We start from the raw sequence: 14,101 nt of genomic DNA, 5'->3' as shown, positions 1-14,101 counted from the left end.
TATTACACGCGTTATGGTTTTATTGTCCCAGAGAATAAATCTAGATATAACTTCTCATATGTTGTATTCCTCAAATTTATGACATATTATTTTGTCGACTTCTCGAAATTTTTCCTAGGCAAAAGTTTCTAGTTACTTTGTGGGTACCTACCTATTGAGTGTGTAATCAAAAATCCTTTTTTACTAAGCTCTAAACTGCCTTCTTAAAACATCCCTAAGATGCAAGTCATTGTTTCTTATTGTTTCTTGTCAAATCAATTTTGTAAATGTTCTGCAATTCAGGAAATATAAACTCATCGTAATACTGAAAGGATCTCTGAAAGCAAGGATTATCACTACTTGAAGTAGTGCCTTTACAAATATAAACTGAAGCATCATAACATTTCCTTATTGGTGCTGAACCCTTTAATCCCTTTTGACATGCAGTAAACACATGTTGGCTTAAAATTAACATAAATTTGACGAAAAGTGTGTAATAACTCAGGCTATGTGTGGATAATGACGCAATTTAATGTTCTGAAGATTTATCATTTAAAGGAGATGCACAAGGTGTTTAATATCAAGCAAGAAGGTTTCGTTTGCCTTCCCTTGTGAGAAATAACATCGGAGCATCGGACTGTCGGAAAGATAAATTGCAACCTAATTAGCACCACATAATGATCCTGTCTAGGTTTTTTTAGTCGGGTTTTGTGAAGAGAAAAAATTCAATTACTGAAACGTTACCGTATTTCAAACAAAACAGCTTTGATCTTGATGCAAGTGTACGAGTAATTAGCAATTACTTTAAATCAAAAGTGATTAATTCGTACCAGTAATTTATCATTTTGAGGCACTTTCGCCAATAAAATTTTTTTGCGTGGTTAAAAAGTGTTGGCGGTTAGTCTGCTTTCGCTTTTTCAATCTTCTTCTCCAGGTTAAATTTGAATTTCTCACACTCTCTGGGGAGCATAGGAAAATTCAAATTACATTCGAGACGTCCTCATTACAATATTTTCCAATAGAGTATTTTCTTTCAAAATGTCTTTGTCATGTACGAGGAAGACATTTGTCACATTTTGTCTGAACTGAATTCAGGTACAGTGAGCTGAAATTCAAGCAGCATAAATTAAAGACAGCGAGTGGTATCCGCAAAACCTAATTGAAATTATAAATCCTTCCGAATTAAATCGAGTCATCATACGAGTACTCCGAAACATCAAGCTCGTTTTGAATATTTGCATTTTTCAGGATTTTATTTCCATTTCATACGTGAATCCTTTTAGAGACATTTAACCGTTATAAAATTTTCAGGGAGCGCAATCTAAAATTACATAAATATTTAGTGAATGAATTGCGGACGGAAACATATTTGTTTCGCTACACCTAAATAAATAAAACTGCGATGTGTTGGCGGAGCTTTTAATTAAAGCTTAGCACAAGGTGTTGTTTATAATCTAAGAGGTTGCCGCCAGGTTGCACCAGAAAGTTTTATGAGATACTACTGCAATAGTTATGGCAAAGGTAACAGATTAAATGATTTATGAAAATGATCTACTTGGATTATCCTCCTATTAGGGAAGAACGGTTACGGGAACATTAAATTAATCATGCAATTCAGTTACACGTAACTGCAGGCTCTCATAAAGTATTGGTGGAATAATTTTATCAGTTAAGCTAATTTATGATACTTAAAATTAGTATAATATACAGGGTGTTTGTTAGTTAAAAAAGTGGTTATTGATAGAAATTAATTTTCGAGAGAACTCATGCAATAGTTGTTATTTATATCTATATTAACTACCCAACTCTTTTAGAGTTTTGGACAGGAACCATTAAAAAAAAGCCTCAATCCTCAACTTCCTATTAAAAACATTCTTATTGTTGTCCTTTAATAATGAAAGAAGCAAGAAAGCGACTTGTTTAAAGTTTGATCCCACTAAAGCCACAATTGTAAGTAAAAAAAAAGGTAAAAGGGTTGTAAAACCTTGGGAACTACTTAATTTTGTATTGAAATAGTAGTATTGTTATTCAGGAGAATGGTTTCATTTATACAGTTTTTGTCTCGTAGTTCAAAAGCTTCGTATAAATCACTGATGTTGAGACAGTCACTAAAATCCAAATGAATTATTTATTAGGCCGATACAAAAGCTGATAAAGGTATACGTGTCAAACACAACCAATGTATCGATTAATCACTCCGTAAGTTAATATGCAAATTGAATCGATTTTTGTGAAGTTTTATATTGAGCCATTGTTGGCAAAACTGCCTTTAACCAAATTTTTATGCAGTTAACATGTATCTAAATATTAGTATTTACATCATTTCTTATAATTTGTATATGGAATTTGAGTAATTTTAAAACTACATAATTATCAATTATGTAACTACAAAGATTTGACCTTAAGAATTTTTGTTTGAGTATCTACTGTATAAGCGGTCTAGATAAAAACAATCGAGAAATGATTTTTTTTCAAAAGTGATAATAATAATAATGGAAAATATTTAATTGGGCTTGCAAAATATCTAGATTTTATTTGTTGAGGTTTTTTATTTTTTTTTTTTTAATTTTTATCTTACATAGAAATGCAATTTATCAAAATCATTTTTGTCATCCTAATTTTTTGTTTTTTAATCAAGAATTTATATCTATTGTCTTAAAATTATGATACGTATAAAAAGGAGCATTTAAAGTATTACTGCAATAATAAAAAGTATTTCAGAATGTTGAAACAATTTGTATGCACTCTTGTAATCACTGTTGGTGTTGCCCAAGTAAGTTTTTCTCGCTATTTTATAATTATATTTAATTTACCTGCTTGTTTAGTTTGGTGCAACATATGTTGCAAATTCAGTCCAAAGTAACATCGTTCCTTACACTCTTTACGATCAAGCTTTACAAAAACTAGGAGAGTTGAGAATAATTGTCGACAGTGCTATTGCATCAGCCAAAACAAATCTCAATTCCGCCAGTACCGCTCATCATAAGTATGCCGACGAAAGTTTATCAGCTGCTGAAGTCAAACTCCAAGACGAAGCTGATAAAATAAATGGAGCTATAACAGACATGCAAAATATGGCCAACAGTGCTGGTGTTAATATTCGCTCATGCCTTCGACTTACTCAACCACAACTTGACCGAGCTTTACTAAATTCACAACATGGGTTGGCAACTTGTGTTTCCGATGCGAATAAAGAAGTTGATACCAATATTGATCAAGCCAAAAAGGAAGTTGGAGATGCGACAAATAATGTTGATGAACTTTTAATACAAATTAAAGCTTGCACTACTGGAAGTATCTTGTGTTTGTCGCCGGTTATAAGACAAATTGATGTCGATAAGGTGGAGTTGCCGGAAGTGATTGAATCTGAAGTTCATAAAGCTGTTGTTTTGGTGGACACACTTACTCCGAAAGTTGACCATTGTTCTGATAGTAATGTCTCCACATATGTCACTGCGGCAACTAGCATCCTTCAGACTATTGAAGACTGTGTTAATTCAATTGTGTAAATTTAAAATTTGCCGAAGATTTGTCTTAAAATTAAAATAATTAGAATTACATTGTTCTTCATTTTAGAGATTTAATAAATCATTTAAAGATATCAACAAACAATCTTCTCAACTTTTATCAAAGTATCTTTGCTGTTGATAAAAACACAGTATATCGCACTGAAAAATATTATCTTAAAACTACATTAAATCGGCGCTAAAAGTACTTGTTTTATTAAATATGATGTTTAAACGAGTTTTGGTGTTGTACTCATTTGTGCTAATCACACAGGTAAAAAATACAAAAAAATAATTAGCTATTCTTTAAAATTATTTTAGATTAACAGTTTTACGCATGTAAATCTTCAGGCCTTCATAGATGATGCTAAAGCTCTGTTGCAAAATCTCAATGACCTTGCTTTGGGAAATATATTAGTAGCCCATGATCAAATAAATGACTTAGGTTCAAACCTCGATGGATTTAGTGCAGACGTTATATTTAAATCAGAGCTAGATATACAAGAAGAAAATCAAGCTGTTAATGAAGAAATAGCCAACTTTAAAAGCTTAGCCGAAGCTGTAAACAAAAACATTTCTGAATGTCTTAATGGTAATGAAAAAAAACTAACTGAATTACCTGAAATTTATCGTAAACAAGTAAAGGAATGTATTGCTGATGTTCAGAAAGAGAGTAACTCTATGCTATCGCAAGCTTTTTATAATGTTGATATTTTAATGAATCATGTGCATGACTTGAGTTTTCAACTTGGACAATGTCTTGAGGATGATAATGAATGTATTTCGGCAGTTGTTGATAAGATAAACAACGCCATAGAAAATATACCTTTAAAAATCAAAGCTGAAGTAAATACAGCAAATGAAGAAGTGGAACTTTCCCAAGCGAAAATTCAACAATGTGCAGATTTGGGAGTAGCTGGATACGTAGAAGGTGTTACAGATATCATGAACGATGTTACAGTTTGTGTCAATGAAATTATTTCATCATTTATGTAATCTAAAAAATTATACGGCTAAAATATATACTAAAAATGTTTTTAATTTATTATAAATATTAATGTTAATAGTTATTTACGATAAAGTAACGATTCATATAACAATGTGAGATAACAAAGTTGCCAAACAAGGTAGAAGATTACCGAACATTCTACTATCACAGGTAATAAGAAGTTACTACACGAATATAGTTTAAAATACTAGTATTTTATTTAGTTTAAATATTTTTAAAATTGAATAAAAAAAACATTATGTGACAATAAGCAGTCGGCATTTTTCTGTCACTATGGATTGAGTTTCTCTTTATGTCGCTGTGGATTTTACTTTAAAGCACTAGAGCAGTATAATACCACTTTGATACTCGTTTAAATTTTGCAAAACTTCAAAAAAATCCATAGTAAAATTTCATTGTTTGAACATGAAATTTATTAAATGTACTCGTATATGTTTTGTGAAAAATTGTTAACCCAATTTTATCGTTTCATACGCTGGTAACAATGACATAGACCGAGGAAGTCTTAATTAGTCCAATTGATACGTAAGTTTTTAAGTACCTACTAGAAATTTCTATCTTCTTAGATTAGCGTGATGTAAATATGTACATATTGTGTTTTTTGCTTATCAGTTCAAGCTGTTTGCATCTTAGTCTTTGTATCTTTACAACTTAGTTTTGAGAAAAAAACAAAAACACTTCAAGTACCTATATCCTTATTTTTATCTCAAATTGTCAATATTATTTATGCTTTGTCAAAATGTAGTTAAAAGCTGGGTTGGGGTCTAAAAAAGTATGTAATTTTTATAGAAGGATTAATTTTATAATAATGTTTGTTTTAAAAGCCCTCATTTCGTTAAGACAATAGATTTAAAGTGAGCTTTCGGGATATTTAAAATGTACATGTGAGAACTTATCTTGTACAAATTTAGTTACTGAAAGTCAAAGTAGTTACAAAGTCATGTCGCCAATTGTAAAAAAATTAGATTAGATAAAAAATCATGTTTCGGCAATCAATTACCATCATCAGCCTAAATACAGCTGAAACCTGTTCATTCTACGACGTTAACTTATTAATTTTTTTACAATTTGCCGAAGCGACTTTGTTACCTTTAACCCTTTCAATTTTATCCAATCCCCTCAGAGAAATGAATCAAACTCATCGTTTAAATCTAGTTACATTATCGAAAATGGAAAAAATTAAGTATTATGCTTGGATTGTCTTTTAATGTTTATGTTACAGTGAAATTTTTGTAATACAACTTATTTATTGATAACAAAATAAATTAAAAAAATTAATTGTTGTTAGGATATCTTAATCAGGTTTTAGGTTTTAAAATAATTCAAATTTTTAGCTGAAAGTTTGAAAAAAATTAAAAAAAATTAAAAACTTTTACTGAACTTTATTTACGAGTTCTTGTTATTTTTTTATCTGATAACTTGCAGTAGGTATTGGATTGATCAAGAGCTACTTAACTGGCTGTTATATAAACACTCGTCTTGATTTTTAGTTTAGTAAAAATGAAAATAATGGCTCGACAACTAATTCTTTTATGTGGCTTGTTTGCTGTAAGTACTCAAAAATGTAAGTTAATTTGAATAACTACAATTTTATTTTAATATAGTTTGCAAATGCTAAACACTTTGCCCCTCGTGATTTGATTGATGAAGCAACGCGACAATTAGAAGAACTCAAACAAACAATCCACGGCGATATCCTCGTAGCCCATGACGATATCTCTGGTTATGTGATTGCGTTTAATACATACGCTGATACAAGTTTTAAACAAGCAATCGTATCTTTGCAAGAAGAGGCCGAATCAATCAGTTCACAGTTGCAAACAGTCAAAGATTTGGGACATGCAGCGGGAAAAGACATTTCTCCTTGCACCAAAGTCCGTGAACCATTTTTGAGAGGTTTGCCGGGACATTACGCTTCAGCAATAAGAAATTGTTCAATGGGGTTGATAGGAGAGGCTGAAGCCATTACTAAAAACGCTAAATACATCGTGGATATTACCATTAACCAAGTCCATCGTCTTGAACATCAACTGGCTAATTGCAAAGGAGAAATATTATGCATTTCGCCATTGCTTACTGACATTGAATTAAACAAAATTCGGCTACCACAGAACATTAAAACTGAAGTTCAAGCAACTCAAAGTGTTTTGACCACTTTAAGAGTTTCGGTACAATCCTGCGGAAATGACCATATCGCCGAATATACAACAGAGGCTTCCAGCATTCTTAATGATATCATGACTTGTGTTGATAGGATTATTGGCTAGATTTTATTATTTGTTTAATTCGTTATATTTAAATAAAATATATAGGTATTTATTAGAAAATAATTCGTAGTTTTTGTTTCTCTGATAATAAAACCTGTCCAATTTCGAATTTAAAAATGTTATCAATCCTTTCTGTAATAATTATCTATACAGGGTGATTCACGAGGAATAATGAGCCTGACCAAATTATCGATGCAACCAACATTACATTTGTCGCAAAGCAACTTGCGAAAAGTAATGGTGGTTGCATCGAGAATTTGGTCAGGCTCATTATTCCTCGTGAATCACTTTGTGATGTATTCTCACACTATAGTTTCTATGTAGCAAAATTGAAAACTATTTTCGTAATCAGTGTAATTTTGACCGTAAGTAACTACATACATAACTAAAGTATTACCTTTTTTGACTAGACTTCAAGTGCTTCATTTATCACATCTCGCGATTTGATAGATGAAGCCACGAAACTACTTGAAGAACTAAAAAGTAATTTTCTGGAACAAATTCTTGTGATTCATAGCAATCTCAAAAAAAATGCAACAAAATTTCAAAGCCTATGGAGTAAACTTGACAGAATCTGCTGTACTAAACATACAACAAGAAAAAGATAGGATTGACTTGCAGTTGCAGACTATTAAAGATTTAGCCAAACACAAACACAATTTAAAACCGACACACCAAACATTAATTTGTTTTTTTTTATAAATTAAAGTTTGGTGTGTTGAACGTAAACACTGAATTTCCAGAATTTCCAGATTTCGATGTATTTGTTATATGTTCTAATTACGTTTTAAGTGAATGATCTTTGATATAACACAGTACGTAACTGTGGCATCGACAACTCATTTAAATTGCGAAGGTTGGTTTTGACGGTGAGAACGCTTTTTCTAGAATGAAACTTACTCCTCAGGTAGAAAGGTGTCGATGTAAAGAATAATCGCCAAATTGCTGAGTTAATATTAGAAATTGACATCTTGTTCGATGATGCTCGATATATTGTTGATATTTCCATTAACAAGGTTCATGATATTGAACACCAAGTTGCTAACTGCAGAGGAGAAATTTTATGTATTTCACCGTTGATTACTAAGATCCAGTTGAATAAAACTCGACTTCGTCAAAACATTAAAACAGAACTTCAAGTTGCCGAAAGTTTAGTAAACACATTGAAGATTTCTGTTATCGGCGTTTCCGAGCAAAATGCAGCTCAGTACAACACGAGTGAGGCCTTTTCGATTTTTATGTATAACAACTTGTGTTAATAGAACAATTGGCTTAAGTGTTGTAGTTATTTTTGTAAAAATATAGTTGTAAAATAAAATAGTAACAAACTTAACTTCTATTGTACTTTGTATGTAAATCTTGATGATTCACTTATAATTTTTTTATCTGATAATTTGTAAAAATTTTAATTAATTATCTCATAAGAGCTACTTAGCTGGGTACTATATAAGCACTCCTCTTGACTTTTTGTTTAGTAAAAATAATAATAATGGCTCGACAACTAGTTCTTTTATGTGTCTTGTTTGCTGTAAGTATTTAAAATGAACGTTAAATCAAATACTAACATTTTTATTATAATAAGATTGCAAATGCTGAGCATTTTGCTCCTCGCGATTTGATTGACGAAGCAACGCGCCAACTAGAACAACTCAAACAAACCGTCCACGGCGATATCCTCGTAGCCCATGATACTCTGAGGAATTATGTGGTTGCTTTTGATACATTTCTTGATACCACCCTTAGAGAAGCAGTCGTATCTGTTCAGCAAGAAGCCGAATCAATAGATTCACAGCTGCAAACAATCAAAGATTTGGGACATTCAGCGGGAAAAGACATTACTAAGTGTACCAAGGGCCGTGAACCTTTTTTGAGAAGATTGTCGGGACATTACATTGAAGCAATAAGTAATTGCACACATGGGTTGATGGGTGAAGCTGAAGCCATTGCTAAAGACGCTAAATACATCGTGGATATTACCATTAACCAAGTCCACCGTCTTGAACATGAACTGGCTAAATGCAAAGGAGAAATATTATGCATTTCGCCATTGCTTACTGAAATTGAATTAAACAAAATTCGGCTACCACAAAACATCAAAACTGAAGTACAAGCAACTCAAAGCGTTTTGGTCACTTTGAGAATATCAGGACAATCGTGCGGGAATGACCATATTGCTCAATATACAACAGAGGCTACCAGCATTCTTGGTGATATCACAGCTTGTGTTGACAGGATTATTGGTTAGATATTGGTATTTGTTCAATTTATATAATAAATAAACCAGTATTAGAAAATGAGACGTAGTTTTGTTTTTCGATGATAAAATCTGTCTAGATTTAGGAATTCGAGATTATATCAGTTATTTGCGTAATAACTGTCTTTATATAAGGAGATATATTGTATTCGTAGTATTCTATTTAGTCAAATTGCGAACAATGAAGCAAGTTATTTTTGTAGTGGGTGCTATTTTGGCTGTAAGTAACTACTTAAACAAACCATTCTTCAAGACTCATTTGTTATTATTTTTTGACTAGAGTTCAAAAGCTTTATTTATCACACCTCGCGATTTGATAGACGACGCTACGAAACAACTTGAAGAACTAAAAAGTATTGTACAAGGACAAATTCTTGTGGCTCACAGTGATCTCCAACAAGTTCAACAAGACTTTCAAACCTATGGAGCCAACTCGGCCGAATCTGCTGCGGTGAACATACAACAAGAGAAAGATACGATTGACTCGCAGTTGCAGACAATCAAGGATTTGGCCCATTCCGCTGGTAAAGACGTTTCTGCATGTACCGACATCCGGGAAACAGTCCTCGACAGACTTCCTCGCAGTTATGTAGATGAAATGAACCGCCACATCGCTGGTTTAATATCAGAAGTTGGTACTATTTTGAGTGATGCTCGATATATTGTTGATATTTCCATCAATAAGGTTCACAGTCTTGAACACCAACTTGAAAAATGCAAAGGGGATATTTTGTGTATTTCGCCGTTGATTACTGAAATCCAGATGAATAAAATTCGACTTCCACAAAATATTAAAACAGAAGTTCAAGCTGCCGAAAGTTTGGCTGATACATTGAAGGTTTCTGTTAACGACGCTTCTGAGCAAAATGTAGCTCAGTACACAAGTGAGGCCTCTTCGATTCTTGGGGATATAACGGCTTGTGTTAATAGAATAATTGGTTAATAAATTAAGTAATTTTTGAAAAGTATAATTATGAAGTATAATAATTAGAAAATAAAAAAACCGTGTTCATTTTTACTAGATGCCTATCATAAAAAGAAAAATTTCGTCAGCCTATTATTATGAATCACACTTGATTGTTAAATTAATTGAAATGAAGATTGATTTTTATCTTCTATTGTTATAGCTGGTGTTATCTGTATCTCTTGTCTTGATCAAACTTTTATCTATATAAAATATTTGGAACATTAGTATTGGAAAAGGTAATAAATATAGAGCCGTTTATTTTTTTATAAACCACAAGATTAAAGAACAGGCTAAGGATTTAACTAAAGGGTTAGCAACAAAGACGATAATAGGAATACTGAACAAGTTTAATATCTTATATTAAGCAAACTTTTAATAACTTAATTTTGAGAGGCTATAAATATATAAGCCGGAGTAGTATAAATCAATCTTAGATATTAAGATGAACACACAAATTTTTGCAATAGTAATCGCCTTTTTGGCATATCAGGTGAGCAATTCATCTAGAAACCGTAATTGTATGTTTTATTAATTGAATAATCTAGGTTAATTCAACTGAAATTAAAAGCCTTCGCAACATAATCGACGAAGCAGAAAAGCAGCTTAAAGAACTAAAGAGTATTGTTCAAGGCAACATTTTGGCAGCTCATAACAATCTTAAAAGCCTAGAGTACGATTTTTTGTCCAACAGCCATAATGTCATCACGCAAGGAGTTGTTTTAATCCAACAAGAATCAGAAACTATCAACGACCAAATACAATCTATTAAAGACCTAGCACACGCCGCTCATAAAGATATTTCGTTTTGTACCGACATTCGTGAAGAACTTCTCAACAGATTACCGGCTGAATATGGTGAACAACTCAGACAATGCGTTTTTCATTTGAATCGAGAAGAAGCAAATTTTGTGTCTGAAGCAAAGTATGTGATAGATATTTCCTTCAATAAGGTGCATCATCTTGAACATCAGTTTGAACAATGCAATAGGGAAATTTTATGCATTTCACCACTGTTAACGGAAATTCAACTGGACAAAATTCGTTTGCCTCAGAATATTAAAACTGAAGTTAGTACAGTTGAAAGTCTTTTGACTTCTCTTAAAACATCGGCTACTCAGTGCTCAGATAATTTTGTTTCCCAATATACCAGCGATGCTAATTCCATTCTCCAAGTTATAATCAGTTGTGCAAACAGAATTATTGGATAAAACTGTAATAAATCTATTTTGAACTTATACACGTTTTATTTATTGGCAAGCTAAGCTCTTTATTGTATGTTCCTGATAGCTACAATTTATTTCTATATAAGTAATGGCAACACTGACTTTTTGAAATTAGTAAAGCAACTATGTCTGGACCACATTTGATTATTTTGTTGTTGTGTTTGTTGATGGTTCAGGTGACGACAGTAGATGTTTGTTTTAGATTTTTTAACGATATGTTTACATAGGTAAAGTGTTCGCTTATTGACGATGCAACAGCCAAACTTGAAACTTTACGGCAAACTGTATTAAGTTCCATAAAATCATCTGAAAATCACCTAAATGACCTAAGTTATGACTTTGAAGTTTATGCAGTCAATGTTGAAACAAAAGGAATATTGTCAATTCAGAACGGCGAGGAACAAGTCACTTCTGAACTCGACGCACTAAAGACATTAGGAGAGTCAGCTAGTGTTGATATTTCTTATTGTCTTGGTTCTCGTGAAGAGTATCTTATAAATTTACCAGGAGTTATTATCGAAGAATTAAAACAATGTATTTTGGGTGACGCTCAAGAAGCTTCCAAGATTTTAAGTTCGATCCAATACATAATAGACATTAAAATCAACAGAGTTGATGCTCTTGAATTCCAACTTGACCTATGCGATCCTGATAGTGATGCATGCATTCAGCCGATAGTTAAAGAGATAGAATTAGAAATGGTAAACATCCCCAACAGCATTGCAACGCAGATTGTAAGAGGTAATGGTCTTTTTGATGAATTAAAAGTGTCAGTTCAAGCTTGTTCGGATTTGAAAGTCAGTCAGTATAGCAGCAGTGCAAGTGTTGTTCTCAAGGACATTACTCAATGTGTTAATTCGATCATAGGTTAGTTAAGTGATAGATAATAATCTTTTATTGTTTTGTATTTTTATCGAGAGATAATGTACTTGTCTGTTCACAATAATAAATTAGTTTAACAAAGTTTATAAGTAACGTAAAATAAGTGTTTTCTTTAATGGCTTTGCTCTAAAGCTGAGGTAATTGTCGCAAGTTTACTCTTGACAGGTGGAGTCTCTGAAACAATACTGAAAGTTTGTTTATTGCGCTTCCCTAGTTTGACTAGAGACGTCTAGTTGAAATTAATGTAAGCAATTTTAGATTAACTACAATATTCACTCACTAATTCCATAATTGAAATGTGTAAGTTTTAGTTTTTATAGCAGTTTTAAAATAAACATCAAACTACGAAAAATGGCGAGGAAGAATGACAAGGGTAAATAGAAAAGCAGATCTGTATGTACATACATCTCATTTTATCAAAGCCAACACCAAAATTTCATTGCCGTCGCTTTTACACCTCTCTCTCACTTAAACTAACCATATTACGCCATCAAAGGCTCCACTATTAAAATTTTTATTTTCCTATAGAAATGACATTAGAAGACAAAATCAATAAATTTTATGAACTGATTGCGTTTAATTACGCTTGTTGTAATTAAATTTTCATGGGTGGGTGGCGCGTTACTATTGAAATTAATAAAAAGCTTGAAAAACAGAACGAACTTGACTGGGGAGTTATTTGCAAGAGCTGCATTCCGAGTGGTCTCTTATAAATTGAAATTTCCTGAGAGACACATTTGCTGTACACGTAGGAAATCCCAATTTATTATTTTAGGTCTGCTACATGCACTGCATTTCCATAACGGTGAAATCCGACTAATGAGACTCTGGACTTTCAAGTACCGACAAATTAGCTTGAAACTTGAAATCCTTTTTTCGCAAATGGAAAATATTTTGAGTCTGTTTTAATGTCGCCATGGTTTCGGCACGAATCTTTGGCTTATTTATCAGAGTAACGTGTTTCAGCGGATGAGAATCTATTAAAACGGGAAGAAAAACACCAACTTGTAGGCGTTGCTTAAAAGATAGGGCTGGTGTTTGAATACAAAGTACTCTTCCTAACTTAGGTAATACGATAATAAAAAGTTATGACAACTGTACTAACCCTAAAAAAGTTTTCAAAACCAATGCGGATGGTTCGCTGAAACTCCTGATGGAAATACTGAATAGGCACTTGCTGTTTCCGTTTCCCTGTTTATGCTTTATCACTGCGTTTTCAATTTAATTTACATGTCGTGTGGGGGCTAAGAGAATTTATTAGGGAATGACACAAAAGGAAGTGGAGTTTGAAATTGTTGTTTCTGTCATTTTTGAGGTGTTTGAAACTATTTACAGTCGATTATTAATAATTTAGGGAATTCTCGGCTTTCCATGCCATGTAATTTGCTTTCAAGTAGGACAGAAAGGACAAAAAAGAATTGGAGCATGGACATTATCTCTAATGAACACAGTTTTTGGAATAAACAACAGAATTTTTAATTTAATGTAACAGATATTTTGTTTACTTTTATTAAAATACTGTTTACTTGATATGATTTTATAATCCAAAACTGTTCCATATTCCATTCTAAATTGATATTTATGGCAAATTATGATCTCTCATCTGTGATTTAACATTGACATTGCAAACTGTAATGAAATAAGTTTTATTTTGTAATGTAAATGTAAATACAAAATAAATTAAATTGCTGGCGTGTGTGCGAAAGCTTAAAGCACAGGTAGATATATTCAAATTGGTTCAACCAAGCACACATTTACTTACTTTAGGTGTACGTAGACAAGGGATGCTAGTTTACGAAATTACATTAGACAGGGAGCTAGATGAGAAGGATTGATGTTAAGCGCTACCTGCAAAAGCACCACCAACACATTTTCAGCAGGAATGAAAATTGTTGGGGATTTAGCTGTATGTTAATAATATTATTAACGGGAATAATGGATTTGACGATTAATAAACATAAGCCGCCTAATTAAATACGGTAATAAGGTTGAAATTATTTGCTGAAACTTGTAA

General features: G+C 32.3%; 7 protein-coding genes across 11 annotated transcripts in view; all 7 read left to right on the top strand.

The window, feature by feature from the left end:
* LOC123007102 (Kv channel-interacting protein 1-like) overlaps nucleotides 1–14,101 on the top strand; it is a 74,968-nt gene that overhangs the window by 12,796 nt on the left and 48,071 nt on the right. The window contains exons 2-3 of one of the 5 annotated variants that reach the window (XM_044402157.1): nucleotides 5,985–6,042; nucleotides 6,099–6,824. The exons of the other annotated variants lie outside the window; for them this stretch is intronic. Coding sequence (XP_044258092.1) covers nucleotides 5,995–6,042; nucleotides 6,099–6,761 — 711 coding nt within the window. The 5' untranslated portion in view covers nucleotides 5,985–5,994 and the 3' untranslated portion in view covers nucleotides 6,762–6,824. Of the gene's footprint in view, nucleotides 1–5,984; nucleotides 6,043–6,098; nucleotides 6,825–14,101 lie in introns of those variants that run through there. 5 annotated transcript variants of the gene reach the window in all.
* On the top strand, nucleotides 2,628–3,537 carry LOC123007103. Its single transcript, XM_044402158.1, has 2 exons — nucleotides 2,628–2,752; nucleotides 2,805–3,537. The coding sequence occupies exons 1-2, from the start codon at nucleotides 2,702–2,704 to the stop codon at nucleotides 3,486–3,488; spliced, it is 735 nt and encodes a 244-aa protein (XP_044258093.1). The 5' UTR covers nucleotides 2,628–2,701; the 3' UTR covers nucleotides 3,489–3,537.
* LOC123007104 lies at nucleotides 3,629–4,517 on the top strand. The gene is made up of 2 exons (XM_044402159.1): nucleotides 3,629–3,759; nucleotides 3,807–4,517. Exons 1-2 carry the CDS (start codon nucleotides 3,709–3,711, stop codon nucleotides 4,479–4,481), a joined length of 726 nt encoding a protein of 241 aa, XP_044258094.1. The 5' UTR covers nucleotides 3,629–3,708; the 3' UTR covers nucleotides 4,482–4,517.
* LOC123007106 lies at nucleotides 8,213–9,058 on the top strand. Its single transcript, XM_044402161.1, has 2 exons — nucleotides 8,213–8,289; nucleotides 8,344–9,058. Exons 1-2 carry the CDS (start codon nucleotides 8,251–8,253, stop codon nucleotides 9,004–9,006), a joined length of 702 nt encoding a protein of 233 aa, XP_044258096.1. The 5' UTR covers nucleotides 8,213–8,250; the 3' UTR covers nucleotides 9,007–9,058.
* Nucleotides 9,096–10,038, top strand: LOC123007107. Its single transcript, XM_044402162.1, has 2 exons — nucleotides 9,096–9,235; nucleotides 9,296–10,038. The coding sequence occupies exons 1-2, from the start codon at nucleotides 9,197–9,199 to the stop codon at nucleotides 9,956–9,958; spliced, it is 702 nt and encodes a 233-aa protein (XP_044258097.1). The 5' UTR covers nucleotides 9,096–9,196; the 3' UTR covers nucleotides 9,959–10,038.
* Nucleotides 10,085–11,217, top strand: LOC123007105 (uncharacterized protein PFB0145c-like). The gene is made up of 2 exons (XM_044402160.1): nucleotides 10,085–10,472; nucleotides 10,528–11,217. The coding sequence occupies exons 1-2, from the start codon at nucleotides 10,425–10,427 to the stop codon at nucleotides 11,188–11,190; spliced, it is 711 nt and encodes a 236-aa protein (XP_044258095.1). The 5' UTR covers nucleotides 10,085–10,424; the 3' UTR covers nucleotides 11,191–11,217.
* Nucleotides 11,321–12,187, top strand: LOC123007108. Its single transcript, XM_044402163.1, has 2 exons — nucleotides 11,321–11,381; nucleotides 11,433–12,187. Exons 1-2 carry the CDS (start codon nucleotides 11,331–11,333, stop codon nucleotides 12,075–12,077), a joined length of 696 nt encoding a protein of 231 aa, XP_044258098.1. The 5' UTR covers nucleotides 11,321–11,330; the 3' UTR covers nucleotides 12,078–12,187.

The sequence above is a fragment of the Tribolium madens genome, unplaced genomic scaffold (genome assembly GCF_015345945.1).
Source record: "Tribolium madens isolate multiple individuals breed KSU strain unplaced genomic scaffold, Tmad_KSU_1.1 Scaffold_3;HRSCAF=73;Tcas5.2_LG2, whole genome shotgun sequence".
Taxonomy (NCBI): Eukaryota; Metazoa; Arthropoda; class Insecta; order Coleoptera; family Tenebrionidae; genus Tribolium; species Tribolium madens.
The sequence above is the reverse complement of the archived record's forward strand: the minus strand, read 5'-3'. Positions and strand labels throughout refer to the sequence as shown.